Consider the following 24,286-nt stretch of genomic DNA (forward strand, 5'->3'; position numbering starts at 1 on the left):
GGTGTATGAGGTAAGTATTCTACTAACTGAGCTATATCCCCTGCTCCTTTATTTTTTATTTTGAGACAGGATCTCACTAAGTTGTCCAGGGTCTTGCTAAGTTGCTGAGACTGGCTTTGAACTTGCAATCCTCCTGCCTCAGCCTCTTGAGCCTCTGAGATTACAGCATCTTTACAGATCAGGTTTCGTCTTTTATAGCAACTTGCTGTGCGAGTGCGTGTGTGTGGTACTGGGGATTTAACCCAGTGGGTGCTCCACCATTGAGCTACACTCCCTACCCCTTTTATTTTTGAGATAGGGAATTGCTAAGTTGTTCATGCTGGCCTTGAACTTGTGATCCTCCTGGAGTTGCTGGGACTATGGAGGAGCTCAACTATGAGAGAATTAATTCAGGAGTCCTCTGAGAGCTATTAATAGTTATGCTTTCTGAAGGCATGCCCCCAGTGACCTAAATACCTCCCACTAGGCCACACCTTTTAAAGTTCCCACTATGTCCTACATCACCACACTGGGGATCAATCCTCAAACACATGAATCCTTGGAGAACAAACCATATCCAAACCATACCACTAGATACTACTCCTAATGCAGACATCATGAATCTTTGCTCTAGGCTATAAAAAAGAGGAAGGATAAAGGACAATTTCATTGGAAAACAATGGCATTCTCAGAAGCCTCACATAGCAATTCCTATTTGGAGCTTCTCTACTAGAACTATGCTACATGGGCTCTCTTGGCTGCAAGGAAGATTAATAGATTATTTTTTATTGTTTTGAGAGTTACCTGATGTGATGTGAACACAATTGGATCTAAAAAAAATTATTTTTTTAGTTGTAGTTGGACACGGTACCTTTATTTTACTCATTTATATTTATGTGGTGCTGAGGATCAAACCCAGGGCCTCGCACGTGCTAGGCGAGCGCTCTACCACTGAGTCACAACCCTAGTCCCACAAATTGGATGTTTTGACTGAGCAACTTGAGGTTTGATCAGTTAAGAAAGAAAGAAAGAGTTGTTGGGTAGATAATTAGCATTGCCTATTCTGCTTTTTTTTTTTTAATGGATAGGTTCAATTGGGCACTGTAGTTCATGCTTGTAATTCCACTAGGGAGGCTGAGGCAGGAGGATTGCAAGTTTGAAGCTAGCCTCAGAACTCAGCAAAGCCCTAAGCAACTTAGTGAGACCCTGTCTTAAAAAAAAAATAAATAAAAAGGGTTGGGGATGTAACTCAGTGGTAGGTTCAATCCCTAGTATCACCTGCCAAAAAAAAAGATGGGTTCAAGGGCTATAAACTACTTCTTTTTTAAGTAAAATTTAAAGATTTTTTTTGTAGTTGTAAATGGAAAGTATGCCTTTCTTTTATTTGTTTATTAAAAAAATACCTTTATTTTATTCATTCACTTTTTTTATGCGGTGCTGAGGATCAAACTCAGGGTCTCCCACATGCGGGGCGAGCGCTCTACCGCTGAGCCACAACCCCAGCCTTTATTTGTTTATTTTTAAGTGTGGCTGAGGATCGAACCCAGTGCCTCACACATGCTAGGCAAGCACTCTGTCACTGAGCTACAGCCCCAGTCCCATAAACTACTTCTTAAGGACCATGTTAGTTCTAATGTTTTGCTGTATGTGCTTTGTCAATCAATTCTATATATTTTGTAATTTGTTGTATATATATTTTTTAAACCTAAGAGGTTTTTGTGATGTGGTCTTGCTGTGCTGCTCAGGTTGCCCTCAATCCTCCCCTAGGTTCAAGTGATCCTCCTGTCTCAGCCTCCCAAGTATGTGGGACCACAGGTACACACCATTGCACTCACCTACCCATGAGTTATTTCTTTTTTTTGGTGTGGGGGTGGGGGTGGAACGCATAGCAGGGATTGATGTCAGGGGAATTTGACCACTGAGCCACATCCCCAGCCCTATTTTGTTTTTTATTTATAGACAAGGTCTTACTGAGTTGCTTAGCACCTGGCCTTTGGTGAACCTGGCTTTGAATTCGTGATCCTTCTTGCCTCAGCCTCCTGAGCCACTGGAATTATAGGTGTACACCACCACACCTTGCCCCACAAGTTATTTAATAGTATATTTTTAGTCTCCATTCTACAAATAGGTAAACTTTTTCAGTTATCTCCCCCCCCCCCTTGGTGGTGTTGAGGATCAAACCCAGGGTCTTGCATATTTAGACAGACAGTTTTCTTTTTGATTGTTTTTTTTTTGTTTTTTGTCTAATTTTATTTCATGGTGTTCTGGGAATGTGGTTCTTGAGCTACTTTGATAACTTGGAAGTTTCGTGGGTTTTTTTTTTTTTTTTTTTTTGTATATGTGTGTGTGTGTGTGTTAGTGGGTATTAAACCCAGGGAATGCTTAATCAATGAGCCACCTCACCTCCTCAGCTCCACCCCCCAGCCCTTTTTAAATTTTTAGTTTGTAGATGGACACAATATGTCTATTTTATGTATTTATTTTTATGTAGTGCTGAGGATCAGTACCCCATGCATGCGAGGCAAACACTCTACCACTGAGCTACAACTCCAGCCCCCTCCCCAGCCCTTTTTGTTTTTTATTTTGAACAAGGGTCTCTGTAAATTGCTTAGGGCTTCATTAAGTTATTGAGGCTGTCCTTGAACTTGTGATTCTCCTGCCTCAGCCTCCTGAGTCACTGGGATTATAAGTGTGTACTACCACACCTGGCTTGCTTTGAAGTTTTTTGAGAATCTCTTTATGATGTAATCCTTGTGTGTTTATGTTTCAAATATTCTTGGAAAAAAAATCAAAAGCCTTCCTTTCTTGAAGCAACATTAGATCAAGCAAGCTAATTTTGTTCTTAAAATGTTCTATTTCTTGTCTTCTTCATTTCTTGTCTTCTCAAGCTTTCAATTTCCAAGGGAAGTGTTAAAATGTCTCATAAAGATCTTGGATTTGTCAGATTTGCCTGATATTGTCAGTTTTCACTTTCTGTATTCAAGGCTATGTTGTTAGATAAATCCAAGATCCTGATTATTATTTCTTAACAGAATAATTTTGTGTGTATCCACACAGTGCTTTTTTCCTTAGATCAGTTGATCTCAATCCTGTCAGGCCTAATCCTTTGTTTATGTTCAAAATATGACTCTGCCATTTACTAGATGTATGATCTTTTTTTTTTTAATATTTTATTTACATTTTAGTTTTCGGCAGACACAACATCTTTGTTTGTATGTGGTGCTGAGGATTGAACCCGGGCCGCATGCAGGCCAGGCGAGCGCGCTACCGCTTGACCAACATCCCCAGCCCCTAGATGTATGATCTTGAGAAAGTTATTTTATCACTCTGTGCCTCCATTTCCATAACTATAAAACATGATATTAATACTTGCCTCATAGGATTATTTTGAGGATTACATGAATTAATAAATATAAAGCAGTTACACAGCAAAACCTAGTACATAGCAAATGGTATAAATGCTAGCTATTGCCAAGCATAGTGCCTCTATAATTCTAGCTACTCTAGAGGCTGAAGCAGGAAGATTGCCAAGTTTGAGGCCAATCTTGGCAATTTAGTGGGATCTTGTCTCAAAAAGTAAAGACATGGGGATATAGCCTAGTGGTAGAGTACCCTGGGTTCAATCCTTAGTATTTAAAAAAAGGTTAGCTATGTTATTGTTATTTTATAACATTTTTTAAAGAATATTTTTTAGTTGTAGATGGGCACAAACACCTTTTTATTTTTATTTTTTTATTTTTATGTGTTGTTGAGGATCTAACCAGGGTCTCACACGTTCTAGGCAAGTGTGCTACCACTGAGCCACAATCCCAGCCCCTGCTATTTTATAACATTTTCATGCTCTTAACTATTCTGAAATGAAATTGACATGTAATTTAGGTTATCATTACTCATAATTTAAAAAGGATGACCATGGTACCCTAAGGTGGAAGAAAAATAAAAGAAAATTAAATTAGTAAAAATATTGGCTTTATTTATTTTTATTTTTTAAAGGTCTTCTATTTTTTAAAATTTATTCATTTATATGTGGTGCTGAGGATGGAACCCAGGGCCTCACAAGCGCTAGGCAAGTGCTCTAAGGCTGAGCCACAATCCCAGCCCCAAATATAGATTTTAATATTCAAATTTTGCATCCTTTATAGATGATATATTGAAGTAATTAGTTGATTTTACCCTCTTACAAATGACTTAAATTTAGATTTAAGAGAAAATGATCAGGGGCTGGGGTTGTGACTCAGTGGTAGAGAGAGCACTTGCCTAGCGTGTGTAAGACACTGATTCAATCCTCAGCACCACATAAAAATAAATAAAGGTATTATGACCATCTACTACTAAAATTTTTTTTAAAAGAAAAAATGGTCAGAAGTTTATGCAGTAAGAAAAATTAAAGAGCAGAGTTGATTGTATTATTAGACTAAAAATGTAATAACAGACTAGACTTTTGTATGTGAGAAAGTACTTTCAATTGTAGTAAGGATAGTTTACCAAGACAGATTAGACTGATGAAGAAAAGAAAAATAAGGATGGGCGATATATCTTTGTCAGTTTTATCAGTGTTTTATTTTAACTACTTTTGAATATTTCATTAGGGAAAAATGTTGAGAGAGTAATTTCTGATAATTTCTTTGAAGGCAAAACAAAAATATACTTTTTATTTCTATTTGGAGTTATGAAGTAAAGACTAAATAAATTTTTGTGAATCTAAAAGCTAGGAATGGATTCTGATATAGGTGTGTTGTATTGAAATTTATTTGCCAGGAGCAACATTGTTATTGGTGGTATGATTTTCTGAAATACAGACTAATTCTTACTGATGTAATGAACAAAACAAAACAAAAAATAACATTTTTTTCTCCCTTAGTTTTGCATTCCTGGAAAATTCACTATATATTAAAACCATGCAAGATGATTTTGTTTTATGTAAAATGGAATTCAGTCCAACTCAGCTAATTATAAATATGTTTTATATTTATATAAATGTCTGGCAATACATTTGAATTACATATAGAACATGAAACAGTGTTTCCTTTTGTAGAACAGTCCTCTACCTTACAGAATGTCTTGCATCTATGACCAGCAGCACTCCTCACCCCCAATCATTGTGATAGCATTTCTAAAGGTCTTCTGAGCATTTCTAAAAGGTCTCCTAACTGTTACAACCTGTTAAAAACTGCTTTCAACTCTAATTTGTTTGATATTAATGTTGCTGTACCAATTTTCTGTTTATTATACGCTGTGACTTTTTGAGTGGAAGACTGAGCCATTTACTTAATAATTTATGATTCATTGCTTTGTGACAGCTCTTATGTTATCTTTATTGTTATTTAAATATCTTCTTACTATTTTTCTTAGCTGGTCTAGGGTTTATACTTACCCCTCTATAGAAAATAATTTCCTACCTGAACCCAGTGGGGCACATATCTGCAATCCCAGTGACTCAAGAGGCTGAGGCAGGAGGATCATAGGTTGAAAATCAGCCTCAGCAATTTAACAAAACCTCAGCAATTTAATGAGACCCTATCTCATAATAAAACGTGGTTTTTTTTTAGTATTTATTTTTTAGTTTTAGTTGGACACAGTACCTTTATTTTGTTTACTTATTTTTATGTGGTTCTGAGAATCAAACCCAGGACCTTGCATGTGCTAGGTGAGCACGCTACCGCTGAGCCACAACCCCAGCCCTCATAATAAAACATTTTAAAAAACGACTGATGATGTAACTCAGTAGTAAAGCATTCCTGGGTTCAATCTCTAGTATAAAAAAAGAAAGAAAAAAGAAAGAAAAAAGTTTCTTGGCTGAAGTTAACCATTTAAATTCAACAAAAAGGTTTTGGAGCAATCAACAACTGTTAAATGCTAGGAACAGTGTGGGAGAAGAGGTTCTCAACTTGGTTTCACACTACATTGCTAAAGGTTGAATCATTGCTGTTCCTCTGCCATCTCTCCCTCTTGTGCTAGGGGTCAAATCCAGGACCTTATAAATGCTAAGCCAGGCTCTACCATCCCCATCCCCAAAGTTGAATGGTTTTGCACATGATTTATTATTAAAAATGTTTAAAGTATTAATATACGCAGATTAATTTAATTTTCAAAAATAAAAATTAGTGATGAATTAAAGTTACTCTTATGTTAATTGTCCCTCCAGTTTTCATGTCAATATACTTACTTGAAAGGACTAAAAATGGAGTAGAGTCGTAGCTAATGGATATGGGACATAACCTGTAATTACGTTTTTCTGTTCCAGAGACTATGCTGAGCATTCTGTTGATAGTTACATAATTATTGTTGTACTTTTCTTTCCTGTATGCCTCTTTAAGATTTTTGACAAATTTCTAGGTTTTTGCATATGATAATACCTCCTACCTGTTAAAGGGTGTGTGTGTAGTGGAAGGGAGGAGTGGCCTGTGGAATTACTATTGTGAGGAATAAAGAAATGAGTAAGGCAGTTCTTGCTTTAGGCATACAGGGACTGGATGGACAGGTAGGCTTACACCAGATAGCATGCAAGTGCTGCAATAGAGATAAGTTTGGAGTACTAAGAAAATTAACAGTGGAGTCATCTAACTTTTCTTGAAGTAAAGTGAGATTTAACTAGGGAAATGATGTTTCCTATATCTTGAATAATTGAAAGGAATTTGGTAGAGAGATTGGGATGGGATTCAGGAATTGAGGATTACATCAAGTCAAGAAGAACAGTATATGTAAAGCAAGGAAGTATGAGAGCATGGTGCATATGGGAAAGAATTACAGATAGTATGTGGTAGCTAAAAGTAAGGGGAAGAGTGGAGGAGGATCAACAGGGAACAGTTGATTAATTTATTTTCACCAGGAAATTTGGATGTTATTCCCCAAATTAGAGAGCTATTGAAGATTTTTAGGATGGAGAGCAATAAGATTATCTGGCAGTATGAGGCAGAAATTGCTGGAAGATCTGGTAAACTGATGTTTCATGTCTTCTCAGCATCTAGCACAATGCCTTGTATATAAAAGATGATATTTGCTAGTATTTGAATGGAACTAAAAACAGTAATGAAAGATCATCAGTCACTTCCAAGCTTCATTCACACATTTGGCATGCCTTTATTTGTAGTTTGTGGCTGTTATCGTCAATCCTGGTTCTAATTTTGGAATATATTCTGAGTCTTTGATCAGTGGAGAAACTCTTCTTGATTGATGTCTGTCTAATGACACTTTATATATAAATTTTTTTTGGTGACTATAATCAGTAACTTTAATTAGTGATTTGTGACTCTTCTGATTATACTTTATATCATTTTTTTCTCTTGGTTGGCCTCTTCCTATATCTTCCCTTTGTTCAGACTGTTCAGGGTAATTGTGGAATAATAGGATAAAATTATTTTTATTGTTTAAAAAAATTTTTTTTTTAGTTGTTGATAAACCTTTGTTTATATGCGATGCTGAGAATTGAACCCAGTGCCTTACACATGCCAGGCAAGTGCTACTGGTGAGTCCCAGCCCCATTATTATTATTATTATTAATATTCTTTTTTAAAAAATTTTTTTATGTGTCAGTGGACCTTTATTTATATGTGGTGCTGAGAACTGAACCCAGTGCCTCACACATGGTAGGCAAGTGCTCTACCACTGAGCTACAACCCCAGCCCTTGTTAATATTCTTTTCAAGGTATCATGGATTGAACTCAGGTACATCTCTACCACTGAGCTACATTCCCAGACTTTTTAAAAAATTATTTTATTTTTTGTATTGGGAGTTGAGCCCAGAGGTCCTCTGTGACTGAGCCACATTCCCATCCCTTTTTATTTTTTATTTTTTTAATTTTAAGGCAGGGTCTCACTAAGTTGCTGAGGTTGGCCTTGAACTTGGTATCCTCTTGACTCAGCCTTCAGAGTAGTTAGGATTACAGGTAGGTGTAAGACCATGCCTGGCAGTAGAGTGCAATTATTAGAGCACTACCATGCTGGTAGAGACACTCTTGTTTGCCCAGACTTTTCTAGTGACTTTAGTATTGTTATTTGATGGTATTTTTGGCTTCTTTTTGCTTGTTTTGGTGGTACTGCCAAAACTTCCTTAGAACCTTTGGGGTACTTGGACTTTGAGCATGCTGAATAGAATCCTCTATTCTGCGGAACTTTTGTTTTCTTTAAGGTTGGATTCCATACTCTCAGGTTTTTGTTTGTTTGTTTGTTTTTTGCAATGCCATGGATTTAACCCAGGGCCTCACACATGCTAGGCAAGTATTCTACCACTGAGCTACATCCCCAATCCTTACAATTTTTTTAAAAGGAATTTATTATTTAGTTTTTTTAACCTATTGTCATATTGAATAACATGTTGCTTAGCAGAATTAAAACTTTTTCATTTATTTTGACCAGTGTTGCTAGTATGACTTAAAAAATAAAAATAACCCAGCTTTATTCAGACAGTTCATATACAAGTCACCCTTTTAAATTGTGAAATTCAAGGTTTTTTTTATACTTTTAGGGATAAGTAATCATCACCATAATCTAATTTTAAATTAGATTAATAAAAAAAAAATAGTTGATCTCTTGGGCTGGGGTTGTGACTTAGTGGTAGTGCTCTTGCCTAGCATGTGTGAGGCACTGGGTTCAATTCTCAGTACCACATAAAATAAATAAATAAACAAACAAACAAACAAATAAATAAATAAAGGTTTATGTAATTAAAAAACAAAAAAAGCTGATCTCTACCCCTGTGCTTCTTCCTTTCTTTAGCGTAAGCAATCAGTAATCTGTTTTCTGTTGGGGTAAATGAGTACATTTTTTAGTATTAACTTGGAGTTTTAGTTAGCTTTTTTGTTGCTGTGACCAAAAGGTCAGACCAGAACAATTTTAGAGGAGGAAAAGTTTATTTGATGCTCACAGTTGCAGAGGTCTCAGTCCATAGATGGCCAACTCCATTGCTCTGAGCTAGAGGTAAGGAAAAACATAGTGGCAGAAGGGTGTGGCAGAGAAAAGCAGCTCAGGAGGGAGAGTTGGGGAGAGAGTGCTCCCCTCAACACAGACAAAATATATACCCTGAAGGCATACCCTCAGTGACTCACCTCCTCTGGCCACACCCTATCTGCCTACAGTTACTATCTAGTTAATCTCTATTAGGGGTTTAATGTATTGATTAGATTAAGGCTTTATAACCCAAGCATTTCGCCTCTGAACTTTCTTACATTGTCTCACACAAGAGCTTTTGGGGGACATCTAATATCTAAACCATAACACTTGGAAAGATTATAAAGAGATCTTTGAATGAAAAAGCATAAATGATAAGTAGTCCTATATTTATTTTTAAAAATTTTTTAGTTGTAGTTGGACACAATATCTTTATTTTTATGTGGTGCTGAGAATCAAACCCAGTGCCTCACACGTGTGAGGTGAGCACTCTACCACTGAACTACCGCCCCAGCCCTTATTTTTTAAATTTTTTTTGTTGTTGTTGTAGTTGAACACAATACCTTTATTTTTATTTATTTATTTATTTATTTTTAGTTGTAGTTGGGCACAATACCTTTATTTTATTTTATTTTATTTATTTTTGAGAGAGAAAATTTTTAATATTTATTTTTTAGTTTTCGGTGGACACAACATCTTTATTTTATTTTTATGTGACGCTGAGGATCAAACCCAGCGCTGCACGCATACCTGGCGAGCACGCTACCGCTTGAGCATGTCACATTCCCAGCCCCACAATACCTTTATTTTATTTATTTACTTTTATGTGGTGCTGAGGATGGAACCCAGGGCTTTGCACATGCTAAGCGAGCGTTCTACCGCTGAGCCACAACCCCAGCCCTGTATTTTATGTTTTTAAAATCATACTTATAGCATGTATACTTGGGTCCAAATATATGTGTCAGTTTTTGCCTTGTGACAGTGGATTTTTTTTTTAAGGCCCGGAAGGCTATTTATTATATTTTGGGATAATAACTACTTCTGGGAATAAGAACAGAAGATAGGGATTAATTTAGCTGGTAGTTAAAAAGGGACTTTAGCTTTGTTTATATTGTTTTAATGTGTTAAAAAGAAAATATATGATGTATTACTTAATTAAAAAGAAATATGAGTTGAAATTGTAAAGCTTTGTTTTCTATTAGAAGATTAAAATGAATACATTATGAAAGAATTGGAAAATGAAGAAAAATAAAAGGAAGAAAAATGATAAGTTTACTGCTGTAAACCACTATTAAGTACTATTAATATTTGTTAAAGCTTGAGAAGAAGATTAACATTAAACAGGGATGAGAGGTGGGAGGGAAAGGGAGTGAGAAGGGAAATTGCATGGAAATGGAAGGTGATCCTCAGGGTTATACAAAATTACATATAAGAGGAAAGGAGGGGTAAGAGAAGAATAATACAAGTGGAAGAAATGATTTACAGTAGAGGGGGGGTAGAGAGAAAAAAGGGGAGGGGAGGGGAGGGGAAGGGGGATAGTGGAGAATAGGATAGACAGAATACATCAGTCACTAGAATGGCAATATGTAAATCAATGGAAGTGTAACTGATGTGATACAGCAATCTGTATACGGGGTAAAAATGGGAGTTCATAACCCACTTGAATCAAACTGAAATATGATATATTAAGAACTATGTAATGTTTTGAACGACCAACAATAAAAAAAAAACTAAAAAAAAATATTTGTTAAACTTCTACTTTTTTTCTGTTTTAACATAGGCTTGGATATATTGCCATGTGAAAAATTTTTTCCTGCGTTAAAAAAAATAATTCTTTCTTTTCCTATTGCCAAATTTATGGGAGAAATTAACAAATTTTATTTATTCCAACTTTTTGAATTTTTTCCCACTGTTGGGGATTGAACGCAGGGCTTTGTGTATGTTAGGCAAGTGCTCTACTGAGCCACATCCCTAGCCCTTTAACTTTTTATATCTATAGAAAATGGAAAGAATCATGTAGAAACTCCTGCAGTCCCCTTACCTAGATTCACTAATAATTAATATTTTGCTATATTGTTTTTTTTTCCTTTCCCTCCTTTCTTTCTTGCTTGTGTTGGGGATTGAACCTAGGGACTTGTGCACACTAGGCTTTGCTTACCGCTGAGCTTAGTTAATGCAGTAAAAATCATTTCATATCAGTCCCTATTAAATTTTCCCCATTTGTCGCCCAAAACTTTTTTTGATCCACAATCTAGTCAAGTTTTCATATATTTCCTTTTGATGGTTATGCTGGTTAATTTTTTAAAAAGCTAAACTATTTCCCTACATTTTGTCTGTTCTCTATAACATTAATATGTTGAAAAGTACTATCCAGTTGTCTTCTAAGTATTATGTATTTTAGATATTCCTCCACCTAGGCCCCACTCCTGAAGTTTCCACCATCTCCCAATAATGCCATGAGCTATGAACCCACCAATGGATTAAGCCACTGATGAACCTTTAGGATCCAATCACTTCCCAGGAGGCCTGTCTGTGAACATTGCTGCACTGATGAACACACATAAAGATATGTTATGTTTGACACATGATCCAAACCAGATTGTCTCATTTTTTGAATTTTATCCTCAAACAGCTCTATGATATATATATTTTAGGTGTAGATGGACACAACACAATGCCTTTATTTTTTTATGTGGTGCTGAGGATTGAACTGGGTCCCACCCTTGCTAGGCGAGCGCTACCCCTGAGCCACAATCCCAGCCCCTATACAATTTTTTAGGGAGGGGGGGGAGGGGTAGAGAGAGAGAGAATATTTTTTAATATTTATTTTTCAGTTTTTGGTGGACACAACATTTTTATTTTTATTTTAGTGGTGCTGATGATGGAACTCAGCGCCCCGTGCATGCCTGGCGAGCGCCGTTACCGCTTGAGCCACATCCCCAGTGCCCCATACTCTTCATTTTAAAACACTTCAAAGTGAACTCATTTTAATCATTTAAATTTTAAAGCTTAGATAACAGACTTTTTAGCTCCAAATCTGGAGCACTTTACCATTTTCCTGTACTCTTCTTTAGAGACTGGATTTGTAGATGCTGTGGTATTATCAGATGAATTTAAAAAGTCAAGGAGGAGGGCTGGGGTTGTGGCACAGTGGTGGAAGGCTTGCCTCGCAAGTATGAGGCACTGGGTTCGATCCTCAGCACTACATAAAAATAAATACTAAAGATATTGTGTCCATCACTAAAAATAATATAAGAAAAATAGGAGATAAATTTAAAAAAAAACAAGAAGGAGACCAGGCACTGTGGTGTATGCCTGTAATTCCAGTGGTTTGGGAGGCTGAGGCAGAATGATTGCAAGTTCAAAGCCAGCCTCAGCAACTTGGCAAGGCCCTAAGCAACTTTAGCAAGGCCTTATCTCAAAATAAAAAAAGGCTCAGTAGTTAAGCCCCCTGGGTTCAATTCATGGTACCAAAAAAAAAAAAAAAAAAAAGTTATGGTATGGAGGGCCAGGCACAGTAGTATGCACCTGTAATTCCAGCAGGTTGAGACAGGAAGTTTGCAAGTTCGAGGTCAGACTCAGCAACTTAGCAAGAACCTGTTTCAAAATAACAAAATAAAAAGGATTGAGGATGTAGCTCAGTGGTAAAGCACCCCCTGGATCCCTAGGATCATAAAAATGATAAATGTCAAGGAGGTCTGGAAATGTAACTCTGTGGTAAAAGTGTGTTCAGAAGCATGAGGTCCTAGGTTTAATCCCCCTCCACAATCTAAGAGTCATTTTCTTGCTTTGGTGGTTTTCATATATTCCTCTATTTTAAGTTGTTCTAAAATACACAAACATTAAATTTGCCATCTTAATCTTTTTTCTTCCTCTCTTTCTTTTTTCTTTTTGGTATTGGGACTTGAACCCAGAGTCATACTAGGCAAGTACTCCACTACTGAGCTACATCCCCAACCCTTATTTTAAATTTTTGAGACAGGGTCTTGCCGAGTTGCCTAAGCTGGTCTCGAACTTCCAGTCTTCCTCTTCAACTTCCTGAGTAGTAGCTGGAATTATAGGCTTGTGCCATCATATTCATCTGAACCATTTTTAATTGTACAGTTTGGTACTGTTATGTATATACATTGTTAAGCAGTTTCCAGAACTCCCTATTCTTATCTCTCTCCATCTCTTGGCAACAGTTCTATTTACTGTCTGTGTAATTTCAGCTAAGTACTTGGTATAAGTGGAGTTATACGCTATTTGCCTTTCTGTGATTGACTTTTTTTCACTTGGCAAAAATGTACTCAGAGTTCATCCATGTTGTAGTATGGGTCAGAATTCCCTCCCCTTAGTTAAAGGATAAACAATATTCTATTGTACCACATTTCATTTATCCATTTATCTGTCAGTAAACATTTGTGATATTTCCACCTTTTGACTATTGTCAGTAATGCTGCTATGAATGTGGGCGTACAGATCTTATAATATTTTTCTCTGTACCTCCTTCCCCCAATATGCTACCAAAAAAAAAAAAAAAAAGAAAAAGGAAGGAAGAAAGAAAAGAAAAAAAAATGAAAAACAGATACTCTATAAGAAAATGTGGATAAATAAATGATTTACTGGTACATAGAAGGTATATTAGAAGCATCATTAATGTTGTCACCATTGTTTTCAGTGTGCTCTTATGATGTGTCAGACTTTCTACGCACTGCAAGACAAAGATGGATTCAGTATAGATTCTGGTTTCTGGATGTGGGTTTTTTTTTTTTTTTTTGGTACCAAGGATTGAACCCGGGGCGCTTAACAACTGAGCCATATCCCAGTCCCTCTCCCCTTTTTATGTTTTGTTTTGAGGCAGGGTCTCACTAAGTCCTGAAGGCCTTGCTAAATTGCTGAGATTGGCTTTGAATTTGAGATCTTCCTGCTTCAGCTTCCCAAACTGCTGGATGACAGGCATGTGCCTTACCCTTTTTTTTTTTTTTTTTTTTTTTTTTTTTTGAGAGGAGGTCTCAGTAAGTTGCTGAGGCTCTTGCTAAGTTGCTGAGGCTGACCTCAACGTGGGATCCTCTTGCCTCTCTGAGTTGCTCAGTGTACAGATGTGACCATCGTCCCCAAATCCAGGTATTTTTAATAGTCTAGTAAGATGATGTTTTTGTACACAGCTTTGTGATGAGTGTTATACTGGTGTTATGAATGTAGTCCTGAAGTGTTATAACAAAAGAAACCATAAATAGTTTCTAAAAAGTGAAAGAAGGCTTCAGAGGGGGGTTTATTTGAGTGTGGCCTTGAAAGATAAGTAGAATTTGAGGGAGGACTAGAGGAAAAGAGAAAATGGGCCAGATGGCACATTCCTGTAATTACCTGTTATGTTAGCTACCCCAGAGGAAAGTGGGGGAAAGAAAATTATATGCAGATGAAGTACAAATGAAATGAATTATGAACAAGTTCAACATCTTCTTATTTAAAGAACTGGGCTTGGGCTGGGGATGTGGCTCAAGCGGTAGCGCGCTCGCCTGGCATGCGTGTGGCCCGGGTTCGATCCTCAGCACCACATACAGACAAAGATGTTGTGTCCGCCGATAACTAAAAAATAAATATTAAAAAAATTCTCTCTCTCTCTCTCTCTCTCTCTCTCTCTTAAAAAAAAAAATAAAAAAAAAAGAACTGGGCTTTTTTTAAATTAGTGTGAAATACAGATTGCTTATTCCAGAAATCTACACACTGTTTCAATATCAAACTTGCTTAGAAATGAACATTTTGTTAAAAACCCAGTGACAATTTTTAGATGATGGAAGAAAAAAAGAAAGAGCTTTCAGATGGAGAACCCTTGTTAAAACACAGATGTCTTCTGTAAATAGAGTTGGAAAAGTACTGTTGGGTCAAGTTCTTTGTGTATAAATGTTTCTTTTAACTTATCCATGCAAGATCTGAAAAGGAAAGCCACTTCTCTTTCATCAATCACGAGGTATATGACAACAGAATCATTGATGGGTTGAAAAAAGAGTTCAGTTCCAGATCTCACAAAGTGATCTAGAAATGCTTTCTTTCTTTCTTTTCTGTTTTCTTTTGTGGTGCCAGGATTGAACCCAGGGCCTGGTACATGCTAGGCATCGGCTATACCACTTAGCCACATCCCTAGCTCCTGTCTCATTTTTTTCTGATCAGAACTCCTTTGGCTCTGAGTGTTTTCTCTTTTGTGGCCACTCTGAAACATTGTTGCTTTAAGTTCTAAGATAAGTTATGATGTCTGTATTAATAGATATATTAAACTTCTGGGGCTGTTATTACAGTTACTTGAGGTTGAATAGTTAAGTAGATTGTCATATTTTCTATTGAAATTCCTACTTGGTTAAGCATATAACATACTGAAATAATACTCTTAAAGTTCATGTACTGATAACTTTTGCATAACAAGTCCCTGTTGTGCAAGATCTAAAATGAATTTTTTTAAAAAACAGAGTACTCCTCTCCTCGGGCTATACTCAAAGGACTTAAAAACAGCGTACTACAGGGACACAGTCACATCAATGTTTATAGCAGCACAATTCACAATAGCTAAACCGTGGAACCAACCTAGATGCCCTTCAATAGATGAATGGATAAAAAAAATGTGGCATATATACACAATGGAATATTACTCAGCAGTAAAAGAGAATAAAATCATGGCATTTGCAGGTAAATAGATGGAGTTAAAGAAGATAATGCTAAGTGAAGTTAGCCAATCCCCAAAAACCAAATGCCGAATGTTTCCTTTGATATAAGGAAGCTGATTCATAGTGGGATAGGGAGGGGGGAGCATGGGAAGAATAGATGAACTCTAGATAGGGTAGACAGTGTGAGGGAGAAGGGAGGGGGCATGGGGTAATTAATGATGGTTGAATGTGATGATCATTATTATCCAAAATACATGTATGAGGACACGAATTAGTGTGAGTATACTGTGTATACAACCAGAGATACGAAAAATTGAGCTCTATTTATGTAATAAACAGTTGTACTGCATTCTACTGTTTTATATATACATTATTATTATTATTTATATATATAATATTAAAATATAAAAAACAGAGTACTAGTAAAGAGGTATTTAGGACTTTATGGTTTTTCTGCTGCCTTATTCATAATTCCTTAGCAGGAAACTCACATATCTCAGTGAATAATTGAGCATCTTTTGGGTTAAACAAATATTTTCCCTGGTGGTCTCATTTTGTTGCAATCAAGACCACATTTAGAGGGTGAAAACAGTTAATATTCTTGCAAGTATATTATTATGGTTTTAAAGATCTGTGAAGTGTGCCTTAAAAGAGAAAATAATATTTAGATATGTAAAATAAATTGAATTCTCTAGAGTGTGAATGCTTTTAAATAGACTTTCCTCTGTGCATATGGTTAATAGTTGAGTGGTGTGGCCTGTGTTTGTTGTGTCTAATTCAGTTTGTTTATATATATGATTATAAGGTGCTTTAGGTTAAGTTACCACAATATTACTTTCAAAAGGTTCAGTGACTTCTTTCTATATTTAACATGCAATGCTTTTTTGTGTTACTTCTCTTTTTTTCCTTTGAGGGCTAGGAATCAAACTCAGGGCCTTGTACGTGCTAGGCAACTGCTCTACCACTGAGCTACACCCCAAGTCCCTGTTTTTATCTTATACATTTTTATGGTGCTTGGGGAGACTGTAAATATGTGAATTTAGTGTCTTAAATTAATTTTTAATTAATTTTTAAATTTATATATGACAGCAGAATGCATTACAATTCTTATTATACATATAGAGCACAATTTTTCATATCTCTGGTTATATACAAAATATATTCACACCAATTCGTGTCTTCATATATGTACTTTGGAATGTCTATCACATTTCACCATCATTTCTAACCCCCTGCCCCCTCCCTACACCTCCTACCCCTCTGCCCTATCTGGAGTTCCTCTATTCCTCTCATGCTCCCTCTCCCTACCCCACTATGAATCGGCCTCCTTATATCAAAGAAAACATTTGGCATTTGGTTTTTTGGGACTGGCTAAATTCAATTAGCATTATCTTCTTTAACTCCATCCATTTACCTGCAAATGCCATGATTTTATTCTCTTTTATTGCTGAGTAATATTCCATTGTGTATATATGCTACATTTTTTTTTATCCATTCATCTATTGAAGGGCATCTAGGTTGGTTCCACGGTTTAGCTATTGTGAATTGTGCTGCTATAAACATTGATGTGACTGTGTCCCTGTAGTATGCTGTTTTTGGTTTTTTTTTTTTGAATTTTTTAATATTTATTTTTTAGTTCTCGGCGGACACAACATCTTTGTTGGTATGTGGTGCTGAGGATCGAACCCGGGCCGCACGCATGCCAGGCGAGCGCGCTACCGCTTGAGCCACATCCCCAGCCCTAGTATGCTGTTTTTAAGTCCTTTGGCTATAGACCAAGAAGAGGGATAGCTCTCAAATGGTCAAATGGTGGTTCCATTCCCAATTTTCCAAGAAATCTCCATACTGCTTTCCATATTGGCTGAACCAATTTGTAGTCCCACCAGCAGTGTATGAGTATATCTTTCCCTCCACATCCTCAAGGACCCATTACTAAAACCAGAGACCCTGTGTGCGTCTAATAGAAGAAAAAGTAGGCCCTAATCTCCATCATGTGGGATTAGGCCCCAACTTCCTTAGTAAGACTCCTCTGGTGTAAGAATTAAAATCAATAATCAATAAATGGGATGGACTCAAACTAAAACGTTTCTTCTCAGCAAAAGAAACTATCTGTGAGGTGAATAGAGAGCCTACATCTTTGGAGCAAATCTTTACCCCTCACACATCAGATAGAGCACTAATCTCTAGGGTATATAAAGAACTCAAAAAACTAAGCACCAAAAAAACAAATAACCCAATCAATAAATGGACCAACAATCTGAACAGACACTTCTCAGAAGATGATATACAATCAACAAATATATGAAAAAACGTTCATTGTTGCCAACTATTAGAGAAATGCAAATCAAAACTACTCTTAAGATTTCATCTCACTCCAGACAGAATGGCAGCTATTATGAATACAGACTACAATAAGTGTTGGCAAGGATGTAGGGAAAAGATAGTTTTATAGTTCATTAAGTGTTATATAAAACTTATCCATGTATCTTTTTGATTATGCTGGAAATTCTACTGATGGGACTTTTTCCTGTTGGTATCCTGACTTATCAATATCAGCTATGGGGAACTAGCCTTAAAAATTCTACTAGGGGGGCTGGGGATGTGGCTCAAGCGGTAGCGCGCTTGCCTGGCATGCGTGCGGCCTGGGTTCGATCCTCAGCACCACATACCAACAAAGATGTTGTGTCCTCCGAGAACTAAAAAATAAATATTAAAAAAATTCTCTCTCTCTCTCTCTCCCCCTCTCTCACTCTCTCTTTAAAAAAAAATTCTACTAGGTTTTTTTTTAAGGTATTAAAAACATAATTTCTTTTTCCTTTTTATTTCATGTGTAGGGTGTGTAGGTACTAGAAATTGAACCCAGAATGCTCTACCACTGAGCTACATCCCAAATCCTTTTTATTTTGAGACAAGTGTCTCACTAAGTTGCTGAGGCTGACCTTGGGCTTGTGATCCTCCTGCCTCAGCCTTCTGAGTTCCTGGGATTATAGGCTTGTGCCACTGGGCCCAACAAGACATGATTTCTTGAGGTATCATTAAGTGTTATTTTTTTTAAATTATAAATGGACACAATACTTTTATTTTGTTTATTTATTTTTATGTGGTCATGAGGTTCAAACCTAGAGCCTCACACAATCTCTCCACTGCCACAACCTCAGCCCCACATTAGGTGTTTTTCTGTTAATAGCTCAGCATGAAATGACTTTGGTCTTGGATGGAATAAATTCATCTTCATTAATGGAAGTGATATTTTAATGTAATCAGATAGTTATTTTATCTAAACTGATACTAAAATATCTTAGAATGTTCTACATGTGGAAACTTGTGACATGCTGCTCTTGACATTTTTTTCTATTCTATTTAATTTTCTAGGTACGCCACCGAGCTTCTGGTCAGGTGATGGCTCTCAAGATGAACACATTAAGCAGTAACCGGGCAAATATGCTGAAAGAAGTACAGCTCATGAATAGACTTTCCCACCCCAACATTCTTAGGTAATGGCTTTTCCTTCCTCTGGGGATCAGTGAGAAACCTGAAACATTATTGGAAGCTTGCTAGAACAGTACCGATAGCTAAAAGAGAAATTCAGGTATATCTATTTTTTTTTATTGGTTGTTCACAACATTACAAAGCTCTTGACATATCATATTTCATACATTAGAATCAAGTGGGTTATGAACTCCCATTTTTACCCCAAATACAGATTGCAGAATCACATCGGTTACACATCCACATTTTTACATACTGCCATATTAGTGACTGTTGTATTCTGCTACCTTTCCTATCCTCTACTATCCCCCCTCCCCTCCCCTCCCCGTCTTCTCTCTCTACCCCATCTACTGTAATTCATTTCCCTCCATGTTTATTATCCCGTTCCCCTCACAACCTCTTATATGTAATTTTGTATAACAATGAGGGTCTCCCTCCATTTCCATGCAATTTCCCTTTTTTCTCCCTTCCCCTCCCACCTCATGTCTCTGTTTAATGTTAATCTTTTCTTCCTGCTCTTCCTCCCTGCTCTGTTCTTAGTTGCTCTCATTATATCAAAGAAGACGTTTGGTATTTGTTTTTTAGGGATTGGCTAGCTTCACTAAGCATAATCTGCTCTAGTGCCATCCATTTCCCTGCAAATTCCATGATTTTGTCATTTTTTAGTGCTTCGTAATACTCCATGGTGTTTAAATGCCACATTTTTTTTATCCATTCATCTATTGAAGGGCATCTGGGTTGATTCCACAGTCTAGCAATTGTGAATTGTGCTGCTATGAACATCAATGTGGCAGTATCCCTGTAGTGCGCTCTTTTAAGGTCTTCGGAAAATGAACAATATGTTACTGAATGACCAATGGGTTACAGAAGACATAAAGGAGGAAATCAAAAAATTCTTAGAGATAAATGAAAATACAGACACAACATATTGGAATCTGTGGGACACAATGAAAGCAGTTTTAAGAGGGAAACTCATCGCCTGGAGGTCATTCCTCAAAAAAAGGAAAAACCAACAAATAAATGAGCTCACACTTCATCTCAAAGCCCTAGAAAAGGAAGAGCAAAACAACAGCAAATGTAGCAGAAGGCAAGAAATAATTAAAATCAGAGCAGAAATCAACGAAATTGAAACAAAAGAAACTATTGAAAAAATTAACAAAACAAAAAGTTGGTTCTTTGAAAAAATAAATAAGATCGACAGACCCTTAGCCATGCTAACGAAGAGAAGAAGAGAGAGAACTCAAATTACTAACATGAGATGAAAAAGGCAATATCACAACAGATGCTACAGAAATACAGAAGACAATTAGAAATTATTTTGAAAACCTATATTCCAATAAAATAGAAGATAGTGAAGACATTGATAAATTTCTTAGGTCATATGATTTGCCCAGACTGAGTCAGGAGGATACACACAATTTAAACAGACCAATATCAATGGATGAAATAGAAAAAGCAATCAAAAGACTACCAACCAAGAAAAGCCCAGGACCGGATGGGTACACAGCGGAGTTTTACGAAACCTTTAAAGAAGAATTAATACCAATACTTTTCAAGTTATTTCAGGAAATAGAAAAAGAGGGAGCTTTACCAAATTCATTCTATGAGGCCAACATCACCCTGATTCGGAAACCAGACAAAGACACCTCAAAGAAAGAAAACTACAGACCAATATCTCTGATGAACCTAGATGCAAAAATCCTCAATAAAATTCTGGCGAATCGGATACAAAGGCACATCAAAAAAATTGTGCACCATGATCAAGTAGGATTCATCCCTGGGATGCAAGGATGGTTCAATATACGGAAATCAATAAATGTTATTCACCACATCAATAGACTTAAAGATAAGAACCATATGATCATCTCGATAGATTCAGGTATATCTAGCTGAATCTTTTCTTCTTGGAGTTTAGCTGTGCTCTAGACCTTTTTGTCCCTGTGGAGACTTAATTTCCTGGTAATTAGCTTCATTTAAGAGGGCTACTTCCTCCATCTCTTCCATCTCTGAAGTTGCTTCATTCTCATTAGAACATTAGTAGCAGCTCATTACAAAAGTTGTTTCCTATTTCTCATTAGTAACTTATCAAAGAGGAAAAAAATGGTCTTTATGTGGTTATTTAATTTTCCTAATTACTTTATAAGGTACTGTAATTAAATCAGTGAATGAAAATTAAAGCAAAATTGTGCCCTCAAGCTTTCCACCCTAAACATTTAGCACACTCAAGGAAACATAGTTTGTCTTTTAAAAAAAAAAATTTAGTTATCAATGGACCTTTATTTTATTTATATTGTATTTATTTATATGCCATGCTGAGGATTGAACCCAGTGCCTCACCCAAGCTAACCAAGTGCTCTACCACTGAGTTACAAACCCAGTCCACATAGTGTGTCTTTGAGAATTATTTTCATATATAAGGTTATATAATTATATACTTATCACTTTTAGTAATCATTAGCTGAATATTTTTTTTGATATTTTAGTGAGGCAAGTATATTTCCAAATGAAACCAAATAAGACAATTTAATTGAATATATATTTAATTAGAGCTTATGTACAAGATGTTTTGAAATATTAAAAGTATTATTCTCTTAGGGTCATTTATTGCTAATTTTTATATATATCTGTCGAACTAGAGATAAATCACATACCTTACATGTATGGCTTACATGTTTGGTCAGTGATACTAAATTATGGAACTAAATTATGCTGCTTACTTGAAACTTCCTGTCTTTATATAAAATCATTAGCTTCCAAGTCTATTAAAAATATTCAGCCAGTATTTTAATTGTGATGACTTTCATTTAAATATGTAAATTAAATCAACATGTATTTTGAGCATATAATATATACCTGATGACGTTTCAAAAAGACACCAAAAAGTTATGAAGGTATACATAAAATGGAGTGTCTGCTAACAAGGAATTTATACTCAGTGAATCTAGGACTTACATGCAGGGAACATTAACTAAGATGCCTTTATTTGGGTTGAGTGTAACTCGTAAGTACTATAGAAGCTCAAAGTTTACTCCTGACGGTCACATTAACTTTAGAGAGTCAGGGGAAAAAAGGGAGACCTGAACTGGACCTTGAATTTTTAAAAAAATATTTTTAGTTGTAGATGGACACAATACCTTTATTTATTTATTTTTATGTGGTGCTGAGGATCGAACCCAGTGTCTCACACATGCTAGGCAAGCACTTTACCACTGAGCCACAACCCCAGCCCCTGACTTTGAATTTTAAATGCTTTATTTTATTTTTTGGTACTGGGGATTTAACCCAGGGGTGCTTAACCACTGAGACACATCCCCAGCTCTTTGTTTATTTTTTATTTTGAGACTGGGGTCATGCTAAATTGCTTACCTGACAAGTTGCTGAGGATGGCTTTGTGATCCTCTTGCCTTCACCTCCTAAATTGCTGGGATTACAGGCATGTGGCTTAAAGGGCTTTTAGAAGAAAGTAAAGGAACTCTAAAGAGAACAAAATAGTGACATATAACATTTAGATGTAGACATGCAAAGCTTTTTGAGGAACCAGTGAAGAAAAACCCCAATAGGGCTGGGGATGTGGCTCAAGCGGTAGCGCGCTCGCCTGGCATGCGTGCGGCCCGGGTTCGATCCTCAGCACCACATACCAACAAAGATGTTGTGTCCGCCGAGAACTAAAAAATAAATATTAAAAAATTCTCTCTCTCTCTCTCACTCTCCTCTCTCACTCTCTCTTTAAAAAAAAAAAAAAAGCCCCAATAACGACAATAATGACAGTCACCACTTGTGAAGGTTAATTTATGCTGGTACACTTTACTTATTTGAAAATTTAATCTTCACCACTCTCCATTAAAGGAACCAAGGCCAGGAGATTATATATTGGTCAAGGTCTGGCTGTAAGGCCTGGTTTTATCAGTCTTCTCTTAAAAGAACAGGGTTTGATTGAATAGCAATGTAGATGAAGGTGGAAGGATAGAATTTTGTCAAATTATTTAAGAATGCTTTGCCTAAAATCAAGAAGATTGTATTTTATGCTCTTTTGAATTCTGGGTGGGACTAGTATGACAAGGTACAAAATAGTTTAGTGTTAGGTGACAAGATGCAAAATAGTTGAGTGTTAGGAAGACTGCTGACCGAGAGATCAGTTAGGCTTCTACCATGTTTCAAAATTAGATAGAAGAAGCTTGATTTGATATTCTACATAGGAATTTTGAAGATTATTATATTTTCATCTTGATTAAAAAAATTAATATTTTGTTATTATTATAGAAATGATACATGGTCACTGTAGAAACAGAAAATAGTAAAAACAAGAAAATAAAAATTGCCTCTAAGGCTGGGATTATGGAGTGGTAGAGCAATTGCCTATCACTTGTGAGGTACTAGGTTTGATCTTCAGCACTGCATAAAAATAAATAAATAAATAAAAGATATTGTGTCCATCTACAACTAAAGAAAAAAAATTTTTTAAAAATTTTCCCTTAATCATAGTACTTAGGAATAAAACTAGCATTAACATTTAGGCATATTTACTGTCGATATTTGAGTGTGTGTGTGTGTTGGGGAGAGTACTGGGGATTTAACCCAGGGGCACTTTACCACTGAGTCACACCCCCAACCCTTTAAAAAAAAAATGTTACTTTTTTTTTTTTTTAGTTGTAGATGGACACACAATATCTTTGTTTTATTTTTATGTGGTGCTAAGGATGGAACTCAGTGCTTTTCACATGTGCTAGGCAAGTGTTTTATCACTGAGCCACAATCCCAGACCTATCCCCAACCTTTTTCATTTTTTATTTTGAGACAGGGTCTCACTAAATTGCTTAGGGCCTCACTAAATTACCAAGGCTGGCTTGGAATTTGTGATCCTCCTTTATCAGCCTCTTGAGATGCTGGATGACAGCCTGCCTATCTTTTTTTTTTTTTTTTAATATTTGTTTTTTAGAAGTAGTTGGACACAATACCTTTATTTTGTTTATTTATTTTTATGTGATGCTGAGGATCAAACCCAGGGCTTCACGTGTGATACACGAGCGCTCTACCACTGAGCCACAACCCCAGCCCCCTGCCTATCTTTTTAATTTCATCTTCCTTATTCTCTTCATTGTGAACTAAATGCATGGGAGATTGATTTTATTATTTAGTTTTCCAGTACTGGGGATTAAACTCAGGTGCAGTTTACCACAGTGCTACATCAGCCTTTTTTATTTTTTATTTTGAGACCAGTTCTCACTAAACTGCTGAGGCTGTCCTCAAACTTGTAATTCTCCTGCCTCAACCTTTCCAGTAGCTGGGATTATAGG

At 36.3% G+C, this 24,286-nt stretch overlaps 1 protein-coding gene across 2 annotated transcripts in view; it reads left to right on the forward strand.

Moving 5' to 3' along the window:
• Positions 1–24,286, forward strand: part of TESK2 (testis associated actin remodelling kinase 2) — a 143,380-nt gene that overhangs the window by 48,384 nt on the left and 70,710 nt on the right. For both annotated transcript variants that reach the window (XM_081307214.1, XM_081307213.1), the window contains exon 3: positions 18,876–18,997. In XM_081307214.1, the coding sequence (XP_081163340.1) occupies positions 18,876–18,997 (122 nt within the window). The remainder of the gene's footprint in view (positions 1–18,875; positions 18,998–24,286) is intronic.

The sequence above is a fragment of the Spermophilus citellus genome (genome assembly GCF_964194105.1).
Source record: "Spermophilus citellus genome assembly, chromosome: 9".
Taxonomy (NCBI): Eukaryota; Metazoa; Chordata; class Mammalia; order Rodentia; family Sciuridae; genus Spermophilus; species Spermophilus citellus.